At 44.7% G+C, this 17,842-nt stretch overlaps 2 protein-coding genes across 3 annotated transcripts in view; one reads left to right on the forward strand and one right to left on the reverse strand.

Moving 5' to 3' along the window:
- MGAM (maltase-glucoamylase) overlaps positions 1-17,842 on the forward strand; it is a 139,518-nt gene that overhangs the window by 29,085 nt on the left and 92,591 nt on the right. The window lies entirely within an intron of this gene.
- Positions 2,001-3,002, reverse strand: TAS2R38 (taste 2 receptor member 38). The gene is given in 3 exon segments (XM_067745571.1): positions 2,001-2,268; positions 2,270-2,456; positions 2,459-3,002. Coding segments are annotated over 3 exon segments (999 nt in total).

Raw genomic sequence — 17,842 nt, forward strand, 5'->3', positions numbered from 1 at the left:
AGTCCATGTTGCTGGAAATGGATTCTTTCTTATGACTGAGTAATATTCCATTGTATTATATATATACCACATCTTATTTATCCATTCGTCTGTCAGTGGACATTTAGGTTGCTTCCATGTCTTGGCTATTGTAAATAGTGCTGCTGTGAACATTGGGGTTCGTGTATCTTTTTGAATTAGAGTTTTCATCTTTTCTGGATATATGTCTGGGAGTGGGATTGCTGGATCATATGGTAACTCTATTTTTAGTTTTTTACAGGCTGAATATTTTATATATATATATATTTTAAGAATATACACACAAATGCTGCAGATCAATAAAATTCTACAAAGAAATAATAAAAAGACAACTGAATATTAAAAAAAGGGGCAAACAAGTCAAATAGTAGCTTTATAATAGAAGGTGTTCAAATGGCCATGGACCACATGAAAAGGTGCTCCATATTACTAGTTGTCAGGGAAATCCAAATTAAAACCACAACGAGATCGAGATACCATTCACCTCCACTAGAATGGCCCAAATTAAAAAAGACTGACAATACCAAATGTGGTGAAAATGTAGAACAACTCTCCTACACTGTTGATGGGAGCATGAAATGCTAGAATCGCTCTGGAAAACTCTAGCAGTTTCTTGTAAAGCTAAATGTACATCAACTTTATGACACAGTAATTCCACTCCTAATGGCCTGGGCATCGAGATTTTAAAAGCTCCCCGGGCAATTTTAATGTGAAGCCAAGAGTAGGGAGACCACTGCCTTTGAGGAAAACCTAGGACAACTTTGGTGTCCACCAAGGAAAGGAAACCAGATGAAGGCACAAATTTTGCAGCCATTGGAGGTGGCAAAAAGGGTAATTTGGGAATACTGAGAGGAGGGAGTGGAGTTATCAAGAACAGGTCCTGGGAGGAGGAAGCAATACTCGGCAGCACCCACAGCTGGCAGAACCAGGCTGGGCTGGTTTGAAGCCCATAAAGATCTATGTCTGGTATACCTTTCTCTCTGCTGAGCCATTTAGGATGTGATTTGAGGAAAGCCTTCCCGGCTAGATTCCTGGCAGGCAGGCAGAGAATGCCGGTCTCCACAAATAGGCCTTTTAGCGAGGCTATTTTGGTAGGTTCCCCAACTAGACTGACCGGTGCTTGGCACCAGGCAAAGCACTGTCCTCATGAGCAAGTGGAGTAGAGCCAGGAGACACACACAGGCACCCACTGAGCAAGTATCTACCCGTCTTTTTCTCCCACTCTAAAGCAGGTGAATGTACATTTCTGAATCAGTGCATTTTCAGGCAAAATGACCCATCCTCTGGTTCCTGTAGGCGTTTTCATGTAGTACCTCTTGAAGCTGAAGTGATGACACCTTTTTCTTCCAAGTTTGTCTTTTCATATCTGTGTTTCCATGAATATTGTGGAGCTTGAGGAGGATAATATAATTGCCATAGTAGTGAATATGTTTAAATATTATATGCTAGCACCTATTTTTTTTTTTAATATTTATTTATTTGGCTGTGCCAGATCTTAGTTGCGGCTTGCGGGATCTAGTTCCCTGACCAGGGATCGAATCCAGGGCCCCTGCTTTGGGAGCGCGGAGTCTTAACCACTGGACCACCGGGGAAGTCCCACTAGCACTCATGTTAAGAAATAGCAGTCATGTGAAAAACCAACCACGCTATCTTGGGATTTAGATATCATTTCGTAAGAGGTGATTTCTCATGGTTTGGCTCATATCAAGCACTAGTAAGCTATAGTATACAAAGAATTTACACTGAGCACTTCACTTCTACATTTTGTTCATTTTATCAAGACACACCTAGACAACCAATGCCATTATACTTGCCTAGGCCATGTGTAGAGCTTTAATTATTTTATTCTACTGTGGGTGGGATCATGGATGTAAAGTAGAGAGACTTGGAGTTATACTTTAGAAAAGAAATTGGAATCGGTTTCTGAAGGCTTTATGAACAATCAGAGGCATAGTTATGAAGAGCCCGTTTCGTGTCCACTCTCAACATAGATCTGGCATCCTGGGATCTGCCTTGCGGTCCGCCCTTACCTTTAGGCTGCTCTGAGCCCGGAGCAGAATGGTCTCCACGGCTCTCTTCAGCTTGGCATTGCCTGAGATCAGGATGACTGTGTGCCCCGAGGGGCAGGCTGCCGGTATCCCTGCACAGACCATGACCCCGATCTTGTTGTGCCACAGCATCAGCAAAGGCACCGAGATGAAGCCAGCGCAGAAGGATACCATATACAGGTAGAAGAAAGAGACGAGACCCGAGTGCTTTGATGTGGGCCTCCAGGCTGGGGTCCCGAGAGTCTCTGGTTTTGGCCCTCCTTGTCCTCATGTGCCTCCCCAGGGAGACAATCAGCACCCCAGAAGAAACCAGAAAAAGCAAGAAAGAAGGGGTGGACCCCAGGCTGCAGAAGAGGAAGGAATGATAGAAATTGAGTTTTCTCAGTTTCTCAATTGAGTATTGTTATTCATGAGTAGCATGGTTGCAACTGAGAAGTGAGATCTATTGAAAAAGTCCCACAAATAGAGAACAGTGCAGACACAGGAGGAAAAAGTAGCACCCAGGAGCATCTGGAGGATCTTCCTGGAGATCCAGCTTGCCAAGTGGAGGAGGAAGGTGTGAAAGAAATGGACAGTCCTGGAGCAGTAGAGGAGACTAAGGCAAGTGGTGAGCCAGAGGCCAGCTTGATTTACGAGCATCCAGAGCATGAGGATGGTCTGGTAGCAGAGGCCCAGAGGGTCTTTTATCCACTGGAAGTGGGTAAGCTGGATGACATCCAGAAAGAGCAGCCCGTGCAGGAAAAGCCAGGTGAGGCTGAGATTCAGCAGGACAAGATCACAGTTGCTCAGTGGCCACCTCCTCACCACGACCCAAAAATTCATCAAGAAAATGAAGGCATTGACCAGGATCCCTACTGCAAACTCCAGGACTGAAAAGAACAGAAATGCATTCCTGACTTCATAGGGCACAGTTACAGTGGCAGTCAGAGTCACCATGATGTCTCTTCTTACTTGGCTAATCTAAGACTCAAACACCGCCCAGCAGAGAAGGGTAAGTGTACATTCTGAGCCACGACCTTTCCTTTACAAGACATCCAGCTCTTGCTCTAGAGCTATCCCAGAGTGAGTGCATAAAACGTTCTGACAGTAAACTTAGAGGGATATTGTTGCTTTAGAATATCTCTTGGATACACACAAAGGCTCATCATAAGAGTAGAAGAGTGATGGTTCTATCTCTTGGGTGATGCAGAAGCTTTGAATAAACCCAGGTGTTTCTGTAACAACAGCCTTCCCAGAGGACCATGGCCTGGCATGAGGGATGCAAATAAGACAAGGTCTTGATTTCCCAAGCCCAGTTTTGCATGCCCATCTGGACCCACATGAGTGGAGAGGAGAGCAGGATTTGCTTATGGGTTTTAAGGAAACTGGCAGCAGACAAAGCATATATTCTCTGTGAACTAGGCTTTGAGATGGTGCCTCTCTCCATTTGCATGCCTTCTATCACCCCTGAGGGTGACTGATCATAGACTATGTTTTTAATATGGACAAGTGCATGGTTCCTCCCCTGTATGACTAGTATGACTGCCATTGCCAAAGATTTCATTCAACCATCATTATTATGCCAGGTACTGTGCTTGGCAAGAGGAGTATTAACATGAACAAGGCCAGCATCTTGCTATGAAGGGGTAGGGGGTGGGTATCTGGCCTGGATCATTGCCGAAGCCTTACAACTGCTCTGTCTGCTTCCCACCCTCCCTCCCATACCCACTTTCTACAAAGCAGCAATAGCGATCCTGTTAACATATAACTAAGATCATGTCATTGCTCTGTTCAAACCTTTCAGGGCCCCCCATCTCCTTCACCGTATCAGCCAAGTTTTCACAGTGGCCTAGAGGGTCCTGTGTACATAATCAGAGCCTCTGTCCCTTCTGAGATGTCCTCCTCTGAAGGGCGCTCTGTGTTCAGAGTGTGGGCTCTAGAGCCAGGCTCTTTCAGGTCAAGGCCTGGCTCTGCTGCTTCCTCTCTGTGAGAACTTGGCAAGTTATTGAACCCTCTTCGCTCATCTCATATGAAATAGAGATGACGAACAAAATAATGGCTACCTCAGAGGGTTGGGAGGATGACCCGAATTGACACATGTAACATGACTGGGATTATGCTTGGCACATGACGTCCAATCAATAAATGCTAGTTATAGAACTATCATATGATCCAGCAGTTCCTCTTCTGGGTATATATCCAAAGGGAATGCAAAAGGATCTCAAAGATATGTCCTCATTGCCATGTTCGTTGCAGCATTATTCACAATAGCCAAGATACGGCAACAACCCAAGGGTCCGTTAATGGATGAATGGATACGGTGGAATATTATTCAGGCATGAGAAAAAGGGAGTCCTGTGATTTGCGACAACATGGATGGACCATGAGGACATTGTGCGAAGTGAAATAAGCCGGACAGAGAAAGACAAATAGTGCGTGGTATCACTTCTACTGTATGTGGAATACGAGAAAAAGAGTCAAACATAGAAACAAAGAGTAAAACAGTGATTGCCAATGGTTGGGAGGTGGGAGAAATAAGGAGAGGTTGGTAAAAGGGTACAAATAAAGTCTGAGGATCCAGTGTATAACATACAATGTATAACATTGAATTGTATTAATAAAATTTGCTTAGAGAGTAAAACTTAAATGTTCTCACCAAATATATATAGGTTTCACATGTAAGTGAAAACATACAATATTTGTTGTTCTCTGACTTATTTCGCTAAGCAGAATACTCTCCAGGTCCATCTATGTTGTTGCAAATTGCAAAATTTCATTCTTTTTTTATGTCTGAGTAGTATTTCACACACACACACACTCTCTCTCTCTATATATATATATACACACACACACACATCACATCTTCTTTATCCATTCATGTGTTGATGGGCACTTAGGTTGCTTTCATATCTTGGCTATTGTAAGAAAGTATGTACTTTTCTGAGAACAAAGTGAGCTTCCTGTTTGAACATCACTGAGCTGAGATTCCTCAGTCCCTGCAACCTCACTCTCCCTCACCTACTTAATTATCTAGATGCAAAGCAAAGGGGTGGAGGGGGAGAGACAGCAGGGAAGTCCCATGAGGCCTTGAGAAAGGAAGCCAAGACAACAGGAATTGTGAAGAAATGGCAGTTTATACGTGAAAGCATGTATTCCTCAGGGAGAGAGATCATTTTAATTTAGATGGGAAAGTAAGGTAAACGACTTGAGATAAGAGAGGTAACTGAAAGAAACAATTTAATGTTAACGGGACAGACAGCTGACAGGAAACAGATGACTGGGATGGTGTTGTTCTGAAGTAGGGCCATGGTGACGATGGAGGATATTGCCCCCAGGAAGGTGCCAGGGTAGGAAGAAGCCCTGTGCTCTGATGGGTGAGACGAGGCCAGTGCTGCCTTGTAGCAGGTGAGACTGGAGGGGCTGGGCTCCTGACCAAGACTGTTTCTTTCACTTCTGTGAGAATTATAATATAAAGTGATCCATGATTGGCTTCTTCTCGTCTGGCACCTGCCCCCATTCCTACCTAGGGACTGGCTTCAGTTCTTACCCTGTGGTTAGACAGTTATGGAGGTGATCTTGGGTGGCCTCGGCCTGCAGTGGCTTGAAGCAAGGTCTCAGTTCCCTGACCAGAGATTGAAGTCAGGCCACAGCAGTGAGAGCGCTGAATCCTAGCCACTGGACCATGAGGGCCAGTGGCCAGTGAGAAGTCCCTGGCTTGTCTGCTTTGTAGAAATAAATTTCAGCAAAGAAATGGAAAGTAGTGAAACAAGTAAAGTGTTTATTAGGAGGAAAAAAGTACCTGTGAATAGGCGCACACGGGCTGGCTCAGAGAGAGAGTCGCGCCTCCGTGGTGGTTTGAATCACTTATGTGGGCATTTCTTCTGGGTTTCCTCTGGCCAATCATCTCGCTTTGCCTGGCTCTGAGTCCGTATTTGGTTTAACTCCGGGTCCTCCCCTGTGTGCCTGTGCATCTCTTAGCCAAGATGGATTCCAGCACAGAGGCCTATGGGAAGGTTGACACCACCTATTATGGGGTGGCGCCCCCTCCCTTTTTGGCCCCCGAGGAGCCTTTCTGCTCCTGTGTAGTTGGGTAAGTCTCCTTGACCTCAAGAATGGAAATATGTGGTCTCTTTATCTTTTATCTGGGTGGCACTCAGGTCCTCCCTGCTCCTGCCATTATATTTATCTTGGACTATCTGTCCACAGGGGACAGACTCCAGCTGCTCAGCCTGGGGCCTGTCTATCTCCTGCCTCAGAGGGTTGTCTGAGACCAGTGGGAAAGAACAGGTAAGTTGCTCTTAGGAAGCATGGCACCTGCGGATGAGTCTTGTGTCTCCGAACTCCCCAGATAATCGAACTGAAGAGTCGTGTAATCCCTCCCATTTTCCCAAGTCAAAGCCAGCTTGGGATCCAGAATCTTCCTATCATTACTCAACAGCTGCCACGAGGTGGCGCCAGGCCACTGTGAGACCTGGAATTCCTGGCCTGCTCTCCGTGCAGGCTCACCCCAGTCATTGATTTACTCCTGCAATAATGTGACGCGTATGTCACAGAAGGGAAATTTTAGACACCATTTATCATGCTATGGCAGGCTGAATGTCCTTTAATCTCAGAGTTGCTGTGTGAAGAGTGTAGTGATACTTCCATTTTACTGATGACAAAATGGAGTTTCAGGAAGGTTAGTTAGATATCTTGGCCAAGGTTACTAAGTGAGGAGTTAGGATGTTGATGCTTTTAGATGGCATGTAGCCAAGAGTCCCGGGAATTCCCAAATCCAGCTCTGCCAATCACTCCGATTACATGAGAGGAGCAGCAGGGAAATGGGGTGTAGGGTGTGTGTTACTTTATCGAAAGCTAGACCAGCGTCTGAAAGCTCCCAAGGTGGAACTCTGGTACAACTTGGTTTGGAGCATGCAGCAGACCTAGGCAGAATCCACGCATCCAACTTGCCATTCTGTTCATGGTAGTTATTGCTAATTGCCTGCAGACTATTAGTTCTCTCCTTTTCATTGCCAACAGAACCCCTGTGTTATTGGGTATGTCAATATTAACTAAAAATAAACTGCATTTCCCATCTTTCCTTCAGATAAGAGTAGCCAATGAGACACAAGAAGAAGACATTGGGTGGGATTTTTTAGAAAGCCCTTGTCTCCTTTTCTTCTTTCTGTGCCTGAACTAAGATGTTACGGTTGGAGCTCCAACCATGAGCGAAAAGCCAAGAGAATCTCAATCCTAAGTTTCTGAGTTTGTGAAACCACACCAGTGACTACTGTGCTCCAGAGAGAGCAGAGAAAGTGAGAAAGGTAATATCTTTCTGTCTTTAAGTCACAATGCTTGGGCCACTGTGACTGGAAGCTGAACGCAATGACTAACTGATAACTTGCCTGTGAGAAGGGCTCTGAGTCCATTTGCCCATCTGGGGATGTGAAGCAAGGAAGTGGACAGAGGGAAAGGCAGCCTGCCCTGTGTCTAGGTTCGTTTGTCACGAAGAGGCAGAAAACAGGAAGCGCAAGAGAGGAAACAAAAGGAAGGACGTCTCTGCTTCCTGCATTTAAAGCATATCCTGTCCATTTTGAACTGTCAGAGGGAGGAGGGCAGAGAGGTCACGCCAGGGGAGATGAGGGTAAAGATGGTCTCACACAGCTCTTATTTCTGTTTCTCTACCTTTCAGTTTTGCTCTTGCAACTAACCGATCCTGCTGCAGATTCTCTGCGTTCCATTCAGAAGGAGAATCTGGGTTGTCTGGTGCTCACACGGCGGGCGGTGTCTGGAGATGCCAGTCTGGCTGTCTTGGGTTAGTGCCCGGCCCAGGTCCAGTCAGCACAGGTGCCAGCACGGAGTCTTGTGATTAGGGACATACCTGGGTCACTTTCCCCAGCAGGGACCTGTGGGTAGGGATTGCTTTAGAAGGTGCTCAGGCCCCTTTCTGAGCTTTATTTTGTCCACTAATATGAATTATGGAAGAGGAGGTTTTAAGTAAAAGCTGATAGAGCTGTGAGACGCTGGATGACATCAGCCCTGTTCTGTTTCTCTGTAATGGCGAAAGGAAGAGAGCACGGAGCAGCAGGGACACTTCGAGGGTCACTGTCTAGCAGAGACAGGGGAGATGGTGTGACACGGAGATTCCCAGAGAGCGGATGGCGAGGGAGTGTGTGGGGGAGGGAGGCCAAGCCAGAGAAGAGGGCAACAACGACAGCCAGAGCCTGTGTGTGGCTGTGAGACATTATTGGCGCCTTTAAGACTTTCCCTATGGCTTTCTTTTCACAGTTTCCCCTGGGGTGGGGACCTGGGGGAAGCAAGCTCACAGGAAAATTTCTGTAAATTCAGTGTTTTATGTTGAAAAAAATTATGCATGCCATTACTTTATACTGCCATATTTTTCATAATTCCAAATATTGATTCAAATTGCCTATTCCTCTCCAAGGACTTTGACTAAAGTTGATTTTCCAAGAAGATGTGTTATGTACCTCTCAGTGTGTCACCACATACCCCTAGATTACATGTATTCCTGAACTAAAAGGCACAATTCTATAGGGAGGCCATATAATTCAGAGGGACTTTGTGGGGATTTGAAGGTCCTACAATTGCAAGTGGTTGTAGAAGTCAGCAAAGTGTTGCCAATATGTTGCTTGTAGGTTGGACTGGAGTGGTTAGAAATTTCTGTTGAAAGTATTTACACTGGACAGAGGGAGACAATGAGAGCCTGCCATAGCAGGGCCATCAGAGACTATTTGGTTGCCAGGTATAGAAACTCACAGTACATGGCTGCAGGAAGGGATGATGTTGATGGTGATGGTGGTGATGGTGGTGGTGATGGTGATGGTGGTGATGGTGGTGGTGATGGTGATGATGGTGGTAGTGATGGTGGCGGTGGTAATGGTGGTGATGATGGCGGTGATGGTGGCGGTGGTGATGGTGATAATGGTGGTGGTGGTGGTGATAATGGTGGTGGTGGTGGTGGTAATGGTGGTGGTGGTGATGGTGGTGGTGATGGTGGTGGTGGTGGTGGTGGTGGTGGTGATGGTGGTGGTGATGGTGGTGGTGATGGTGGTGGTGGTGATGGTGATAATGGTGGTGTTGATGGTGATAGTGGTGATGGTGATGGTGGTGGTGGTGATGATGGTGGTGATGATGGTGGTTAGTAGTAGAAGCAGTGGTGGTAGTAATTGTAGAAGTAGTATTTTGGTGAAGAAGCAGGAGAATCACCTGAAATTCTGTTGTGTATTGGTCTTAACAGAAATAGGAAAAATACTGGTAGCTAGTCTCTTTACTTTTTCTTCTTTGGGTTTGAATAATCTCTTACTCCTGCTTCTTTCCATATGTCTATCCTGTTCTCCTTTGGGGAAACAGGTATTTTCAGTAAAACCTTAATTTCTGCCTCTGAGTAACATGACATGATCCCACAGCCTGAATATGATTCAGACTCTGTGTCTCAAATCCTAATTTCCGGGAGAGAGAATCCAATTGGACCAGGTTGGATCAGCTGTCCAGTGCTGGTCCAGTCAGCTGTAACTGGTGAGTTAGGACTGTATTGGGGTCCCTTACAGGATTGGGCCAGTTCCCTGGACGTGGGGTAGGGGAGCCATGGAGGAAATGGTAGAAATCTCTAGGACAAGCTTTGGACTTAAGTATCCATCGGTGAGGGGAGGATGGTAGCATTTGACAATGGATGGGATCTGAGCTTTCCTCTTTGGGATACGTGGTGGAGAGTGAACTTTGAATCTGTTGAATGAATGAACAAGTATTTAGTCTGAAAAAGCAATTTCTGGATTTACCGACTTCAGACTCTGTGAACGCTGGATTACTAGATTGAAACTAAGTTAGCACTAGTTCGACTTGGCCAGTATTTGAGTGACCTTTAGCAAGTCATTTTTCTTAGTTTGTTTCCTCATTATACATGGAGATTAAAAATTCCTGCTCTATTTCTTTGTGTGATCAGAGAGATAATACAGATTAAAGTGCTCTGAAAACTGCAATGTATTATACAAATATAAAGTTTTATTACTAACAGGTGAATACTAAGTAATATATTATTCCTAATAACTCTCTCCTTGGACTCACACCAGTGTTTGCACGTATTCCTGTCTGTGAGGGTGAGGTAGGAAAGGATGAAAGGTCGTGTAAAACTGCTGAATAATAGGTATTTCACAAGAGAAGGAAATGTTGTAATGCCCATTATAAGTCTCTTTTATTTTCACCTTTCTTTGAACATTTCTGGGCAGGGAAATCACTCTCACTCTAAGCAACTTCTCCGTTGCCAGATAGCGTCTGATGTGAAGAGCTTATTTTGGGAATGAAAGAAGGAACTCGGTTGCGATAAAAAGAAAGAGGTACAATTTATACAGTTTTGTAGGCTGTGGAGGCTGTGAGAGATGCTTTGTAACAAGAAGGTGTGGAGATGGCATGTGCTTGGGAGTGGGGTGGGGTGGGGAGAGATGGGGGAAGAAGGAATGTTAAGGAGCCATGGAGAACAAAGTCATGGGCTGGGCTGCTTTTCCCCCTCAGCCTGTGGTTCCCCGTGGGAGGCACTGATGCTCCGCCCTTGTCTGTCGGTGGTCCATGGATGCAAGAGAACACCTCCTCCGGCCCAGGCTAGTGAGGCTCTTTCTGGGGGTGGATGAACTGAAGGAGGAGTTGTTAACAGAATTTAAGCTAATGCGACTGCTTGCTGGGTTTTATTTGACTTTATTTTCAGAAAAGACAAGTTAGGGAGGGACTGGGAAACGGACACTGGATATCAGGGACTCATTATCTCAGCTTAGGCACAAAATAATATATGTCACACATATTCTCACCCCTAATGTACAGAGAGGGCAATTGAGCTTCAGAGCATTGAAATGACTGCCCAAGGTCTGTGGAAAGTAAGCAGAGAATCCAATATTCAGACCCCAGCTAGTTTGTTTCCAAACCCCATGCTCTTTCTATGACACCATGCAGGGGACTACTAAACCACCAGCTGAAGACTTAACATGGAAACAGTGTCCAAGAGATGATTTAACTTGATTTCAATGTTACATCTACCTGTTTCAGATTTTAATAAGCTTATTTAGGAATACTTTCAGGATTATCTAACCCACCCACAGTCCATTGCTGGTAAAATCCAGACCGATGAGTATCTTTTCATAAGGATTTTATTCCAAAAAGGGAGAATCCATTGCCATGTTCAATGCTAGGAGGATGGAGAACACACACTGGGGCTCAGCTGTCCCTTCTCCACTCAGGAGGTCAGAATAGGCTCCTCACGTGTGTCTGGCTTTGGGGAGACTCTGAGGGAACTCAGCCAGCAGGGACTTGATGAGAGGCTAGCTTTCCCCTGAGCACTTTGGGGTATGTTCACCCATAAGACAGAACACTATTCTTGAATGTACTATTACTTCAGTAGTTCAGAAAAGAGGAAACGTCAATGTGAATTGAGTGTTTGGAGAAAATTTCATGACCAAGTGGATTTTAAACTTGGCTTTGCAATAGGAGAGGGGTTTTCACAGAAAACAGAGGACAAGAGGATGTAGACACAACCCTGGTGGAGGGCTGCCCTCAGGCAAAAATGCAGAAGCAGCCATGAGCCAAGTTGACTGGTGCATAGTGAAAAACACTGGAGTAGTGGAGTCAAAATGACAGCGAGGGCCTTAAAGAGAGAAAAGTGTGATTTATCGTGAGAACTAGACCATGGCTATTTTAGGTTTTAGAAGAGAAGCCTGAGTAAAGTTTTGTTTTGGGAAAGTTGCACAGGGAGAGACGGGTGTTCTTGCCCAGGATTGACTGTGATCCACTGGCTCTTTGATCTTCAGGGAATGCCCATGGGGGATCTCAGGGTGGCAGAGTTCCATACTTTGGGGCCACTCCAGTGGACATGCAGCTTGTACAGCTCTCAGTGTTCCCTATGGATATGTCTTGTTCTGTTTGGAGGTGTGGGAAGAAGTAATATTCTGAGTAAAGACTCACAGAGACAGATAATCCTGCACGTTGAGTCCTAGGCAGAGAAATCCTAGGCTCAGAAATCTATTTCATGTTGATGACAGCCTGCAATGGGTCCCTGTTGCTGGTGGAAGTCTTCTTCTTAACAGAATCTCGGTGATGCGGCGACTCTAGGGTACTTTTCCAATAATGTTCCTGACTTTCCCACAACTGTCTTCCCTCGTCTTTCTGCTGCAGTTTCTGAAGCAGGTCCCATTCTTTCTTACCTCTGTGCCTTGCTTATGCTGATCCCTTAGCCCCCAAAATCTTAACGTCTCTCCTGCTTTCCCACCCCCATCTATCTTGGCCTTTAATTTCTTTCTTTCCTGTCCCTCCCAAATGGGAGTGTTCTTTTTCCAATGACATTTGGCAGTGCTGCCTTGTCTTTTGTAGCGTAGCCATTTGACTTCTTACATGCTCTGGGCTGTGGGGTTACGGAGGCAGCACTCACGTTTGTGTTCCAGCGTAGGCTCGACCAGACTGCCGGCGCTTGCATTCTGGTTTCACTTCTTGTTAGTTACACAGCTTTCGGGCAGTCGCTCTTTGTGCCTCAGGGTTCTCAGCTGTAAAACTGGGGTGATAACAGTCACTGCCTCATAGTGTAATTATGAGGAGAAATTGAAATCATGCCTGTGACTCATTTAACATAATGCATGGGCCATATCAGTGTTCCATAAATATTGCTGTCATTGCTATTCTGATAGATGCTTGTTTATAGCACACGTATAATAACTAAACATTGAATTGACTTGTGTTTAGGAAGTGGTTATCATATTTTCAGGGGTTGGAAGGAGGGAGGAGGCCCCCGAGCTCCTGCGTGATCCAGACATGGGGCCACAGGGTCTGGGGAAGGGGCTTGGCTGGAGAGTTCTGAGGAGGAGGCTTTGTCCTCACATTACTAGTTCTCATAGTTGCATGGCCCCCATGGCTCCCAGACAGACATGTTTTCCTGACCTCCTCAGGCTCAAGTAAGGCTGTGTCACCAGGGTCACAAACCACTCTCAGCATCACAGTTCTGTACATTGGTCTGTCCTGAATCATCTCTTTTTTAAATCCAGTGGCTACACTTTTCAAAAGCTCTAGTCAGGCAACATCATAGAGTCAGTGAGTAGTACAGGGCCTTGAGCAAAGTATATAGCTGCCAAAATTTTTTCTTTTTTAAATGTTAACACTCACGTACTACATTCCGTTATTAGACTAATGCAAACCTCACAAAATTGCTAGATCCGAGGCTCCCCGTCTGTAAAATGAGGGGGCTGTACGTGGTAATCTTTGAAATTCGTTCGGGCTAATACTAAACGGTCTGCGTGGGCTCTGATGCAGAGTGGACAAGTATCCGCATGGCAGTTCAGACCCTTGCAGCTGTCAGGCCGTTGTGAATATTGATGAGATAATGTCGGCAAAAGGCGTCAGTACCCAACAGGCCTCCGTACACCTTAGTTTTCCTTTTCTTCCTCTTTTAGTTCAAAATTCTTTGTCATTGTGATGCCAAACAAATGCAGTATATCAGACCTGGTCTGCAGGTCTTACTGGTTCCCAACATTTCTTTTTTTTCTTTTAATGTTTTGTTTTATATGGAGTACAGTTGGTTAACAATGTTGTGTTAGTTTCAGGTGTACAACAAAGTGATTCAGTTATGTATATACATGTACCTATTCTTTTTCGAATTCTTTCCCCAATTAGGTTGTTACAGAATACTGAGCAGGGTTCCCTGTGCTATACAGTAGGTCCTTGTTGGTTATCCATTTTAAATATAGCAGTGTGTACATGTCAATCGCAAACTCCCTTTTTATTTATTTATTTAATTTTTTATTGGAGTATAATTGCTTTACAATGTTGTGTTAGTTTCTGCTGTACAATGAAGTGAATCAGCTCTATGTATACCTATGTCTCCTCCCTCTTGGACCTCCCTCCCACTGCCCCCCCCCCAGTCCCACCCATCTAGGTCATCACAGAGCACTGAGCTGAGCTTCCTTCTCTGTTGGTCGATGAAATGAGAAAAATAAGGACAAGAAAGTGAACTTTTCAAAAAGATAAATTCATTCCATTTTAATAGTCTGTGTCCACAATGAAATAATGATAATAGATCATTATTTATTTAGTTATTTGTTTAGTTTTTCTCAGTGATACACAGGTTATAAATTTAGGTCCCTTGGCCTAAGTTTTTCTTGAATTTTCACTGATCCATAAAAGCAAATGACCAGGAATAACAGTAGTTGAGCAGAGCTTTTAAAATGATCCGTGGTAAAAAATCAGGTTTTTGTAAAAACAAAAATTTCCATTATGTCACAGACTGAGACTTTTGTAAATTTAAAATAAAAATAAATTACTAGAAAAAGAAAATTGAAAAACATATATATACACAAACACAAACTCCAGTTTTTAATTATTAGGGTCAATGGACATAAGTTACCATGACAAGTGGCAATAGAAGCTTCTAAATATTTATCCTCAGTTTTGGTATTTATTTCCTTGGGACTGGCAATAATGGGTTCATGGATTACTGACATCACTTGGAGTGGCACCCAGGCAAGGACACTGCCCTACTTTGAGGGAGGGTCTGCCTAGCAATAGACTGGAGTTCTTAACCTGGGGTTTGTGCATTTAATTCAGAGAGCAGGTGAACTTGGAAGGGGAAAGTGTTTATGTTTTTTTCTTTGCTGAAATACTGACATTTAGTATGTCTTTCAAAATATAAAGTTAGGCCACAAATCACAGTAGTGTGAGCAGTACCTAAGACTTTTATTCCAAGAGAGGTCACGGATACTTTTATATGTTGAAGATAATCTCTAAATACTGTTTACACTATTTTGAAACTGCAGTAGCTATTAGACCAGCTGCTAGATTTGTTAGTTAATACAACATACATTACTACAATTTAAAAAGTATTGTAGTAACTGTAATTCAACGAAATTGGTTTCTTTTGTATGCTTATTTTGTATTTTGTCTCATGCATTTAAAAATGTAATTCTAAGGGCTTCCCTGGTGGCGCAGTGGTTGAGAGTCCGCCTGCCAATGCAGGGGACACGGGTTCGTGCCCCGGTCCGGGAAGATCCCACATTCCGTGGAGCGGCTGCACCCCTGAGCCATGGCCGCTGAGCCTGCGCGTCTGGAGCCTGTGCTCTGCAACGGGAGAGGCCACAACAGTGAGAGGCCCGCGTACCGAAAAAAAAAAAAAAAAAAAAAAAATATATATATATATATATATAATTCTAAAAAAAGTGTAATTCCAAGAGAGGTACCCTAGGAGGTACCGGATGGCCAAAGGGTCTCTTTAACACAAAAAAGCTTAAGGGTACCCCTCCTAGAGGCAGGAAAAGAAGAAACTATTTTGAAAACATTTTCAGTTATTTCCTTCAAACACAGATCAGTGGATGAGATTAGGGGTCATTGGGAGAGATGGGGCTCTTCTGGGGTACCAGGATCATTTTTTTTTTGCTCTTTATCATCTACACTTTGTGTCAGTCTTGTTCTGCTACCAGGCACAGGGAGTGTCCTCACTGCAGCAGAGACATTCAGTGCCCCAGGGGTCAGGGTGGTTACTTCTTGCCCCAAGGTCTTAGGGATGACTGCCTCAGGGAGACCTTGATTGCTAATTAACTAGCAAATCTGATCCTGCAAAAGAGCTGGGCCGTCATTTGCTTTTGAACTCCATTAACATCAGTACAGCAACCAGTTACCAGGGCTGTGGCTGCTTTCTGTGGACTGTGCTCTGCCTTGATTGCCAGCCCATCCTTCAGAGAAAGGGAGCAGCAGCGGGGGTGATGAGGTATATACCTAAACTGTGTGCTCTCTTACGGCTACAGATGTATGTGTGCAAGTGTGCCTGGACTTGTGCTCATCTCTTTCAGTCAGATGCCCTTGTGAATTGGTTAAACACAGACAAAAAAACCCATGAACAACAAACCACAAAATTACACAAACACATAGTAAATAAAATTCAGCTCTTTTTTTCTTGGGATGTATGTGTGTGTGCATGTCTGTGTGGTGATGAATGATTTAATATTCAGGGTGAGGTAACTGGTAGAAATTCTTTCTGATTCTTGAGATGAGATGGGGGAAGCGAGGGGAAGGAATTGGGAAGTTAGAGTAGGGCATTTGGGGATGTTCCTCTAAAAGGATGTGGAGCTGTGACTAAGAAGTGGTATTTAGAGAACCCATCACGGTCAGGAAATTGAGAAATCTGTATATTTCTATCCCTGTGAGTTTGGTGCCTTTATTTATTTATTATTTATTTATTTATTTATTTTTGCGGTACGTGGGCCTCTCACTCTTGTGGCCTCTCCCGTTGCGGAGCAGAGGCTCCAGACGTGCAGGCTCAGCGGCCATGGCTCACGGGCCTAGCTGCTCCGTGGCCCGTGGGATCTTCCAGGACCGGGGCACGAACCCATGTCCCCTGCATCGGCAGGCGGACTCTCAACCACTGCGCCATCAGGGAAGCCCTTGGTGCCTTTATTGATCAAGTAAAGAATTATTATGGGGAAGAGTCTAAAAGTGTGTTTGTGTGTGTGTGTGTGTGTGTATGTGAAGCATTGGGGTGTGTGCACTCTTTGGTGTGTAGTGATTTCCTGTGGGGTCTGGAAGGAGGTTCTGAAGGGAAAGACTCGGCTCTGAATTGGCTCCTGTCAAAATGGAATGAAAGTGCCTAGGGGAAGGGGGAAGGTGATGGATTGTTGCAGGCTCCTCTCTGGTAAAACAAAGTAAGAGAGGGTGGTATCCTCACTGGTTGTTGAGAGTCTAGCTAAACACACGTGGGCATTCCTTTTCTGATGGGCCGTGGAGGTGAGAAGGGAGAGTTACAACTGGAGAAACAGGAGACCATGATCAGTCCCACAGGTCTCACTACAAAAAGCTTCCATGGGTTCCTGATAGAGGGTCTGAATGGCAGCTTTCAGGTGCTAAAGAGACCTCCAGGTCTCCAAACTGTCTATTGCTCTTTGTCACGGTGTGGAGCAGTGTGTATGTGTGGTGGGCAGGTAGGAGGAAGAGGGAGGGATCTTTGGTTTGCTGTGCTGAGAAGGACCAAATGATATGGAGGACCTTCTGTCCTGTACCCCCAACTGAAGATAGCTCATCGCTGTTTCACTCACGCTTCCGCAGATGCCAATGATTTTTATTATCCGGCATCCCTCACAAATGAGAGTTTTGATGGGCTAATAACGTTACTCTATGAACTGCTCCCTGAGCATGGAATACTAAGGACTAGATGGCCCTAGGAGAAGAAATTTTCCATCTAAAAATTTCCAAAACTGCAGAACGTGATGGAGCAGATAAGCCTTTGCACACCCTGCTGCTGGGGTCACCGTAGGTCATAGCTGTCTTCTAGACACAATCCCTTTGGGTTCAGATGGGGAAAATGAGGCCCAAGTTTTTCCAAGGCCACACAGCTAAGTCGGGTCAAGCTGGCTTTTAGACCTTTGCACTTTGGATGTGACCAGACTAGGGAGAAAAAGATCGTTAGCTCCTTTTTTCCTTCCCATTCTCTAAATAACCGGATGACAATGTACGAAGTCAGAAAATTTTGCCCAGGAGTTTTGAGGAATAGCCATGACTTGCTGGCGTCCTCTATGCAAGTTATTCTCAGCCTCTGTAAAACTAACCCTCTCTTTTCCACGAGAGCTCTTGCCTTGTGTTATCAAAGGATTTTTGAAAGAAAGGCTTAGAATGCCATGTGGAAATCAGCTAATGGCTATAATTCAGAAAAAAAAGAAAATTGATTATCCAGTTTTTCCTAATGGATTCAGATAGCCATCTCAGTAGTTTGGGCCCCACCTGCTTACCCATCTACTTTGCCTAAATGATTATAACAGTACGAGGAAAATGAACTTTGGCAATTATTCGTA

The sequence above is a fragment of the Pseudorca crassidens genome, chromosome 8, assembly GCF_039906515.1.
Source record: "Pseudorca crassidens isolate mPseCra1 chromosome 8, mPseCra1.hap1, whole genome shotgun sequence".
NCBI lineage: Eukaryota > Metazoa > Chordata > Mammalia > Artiodactyla > Delphinidae > Pseudorca > Pseudorca crassidens.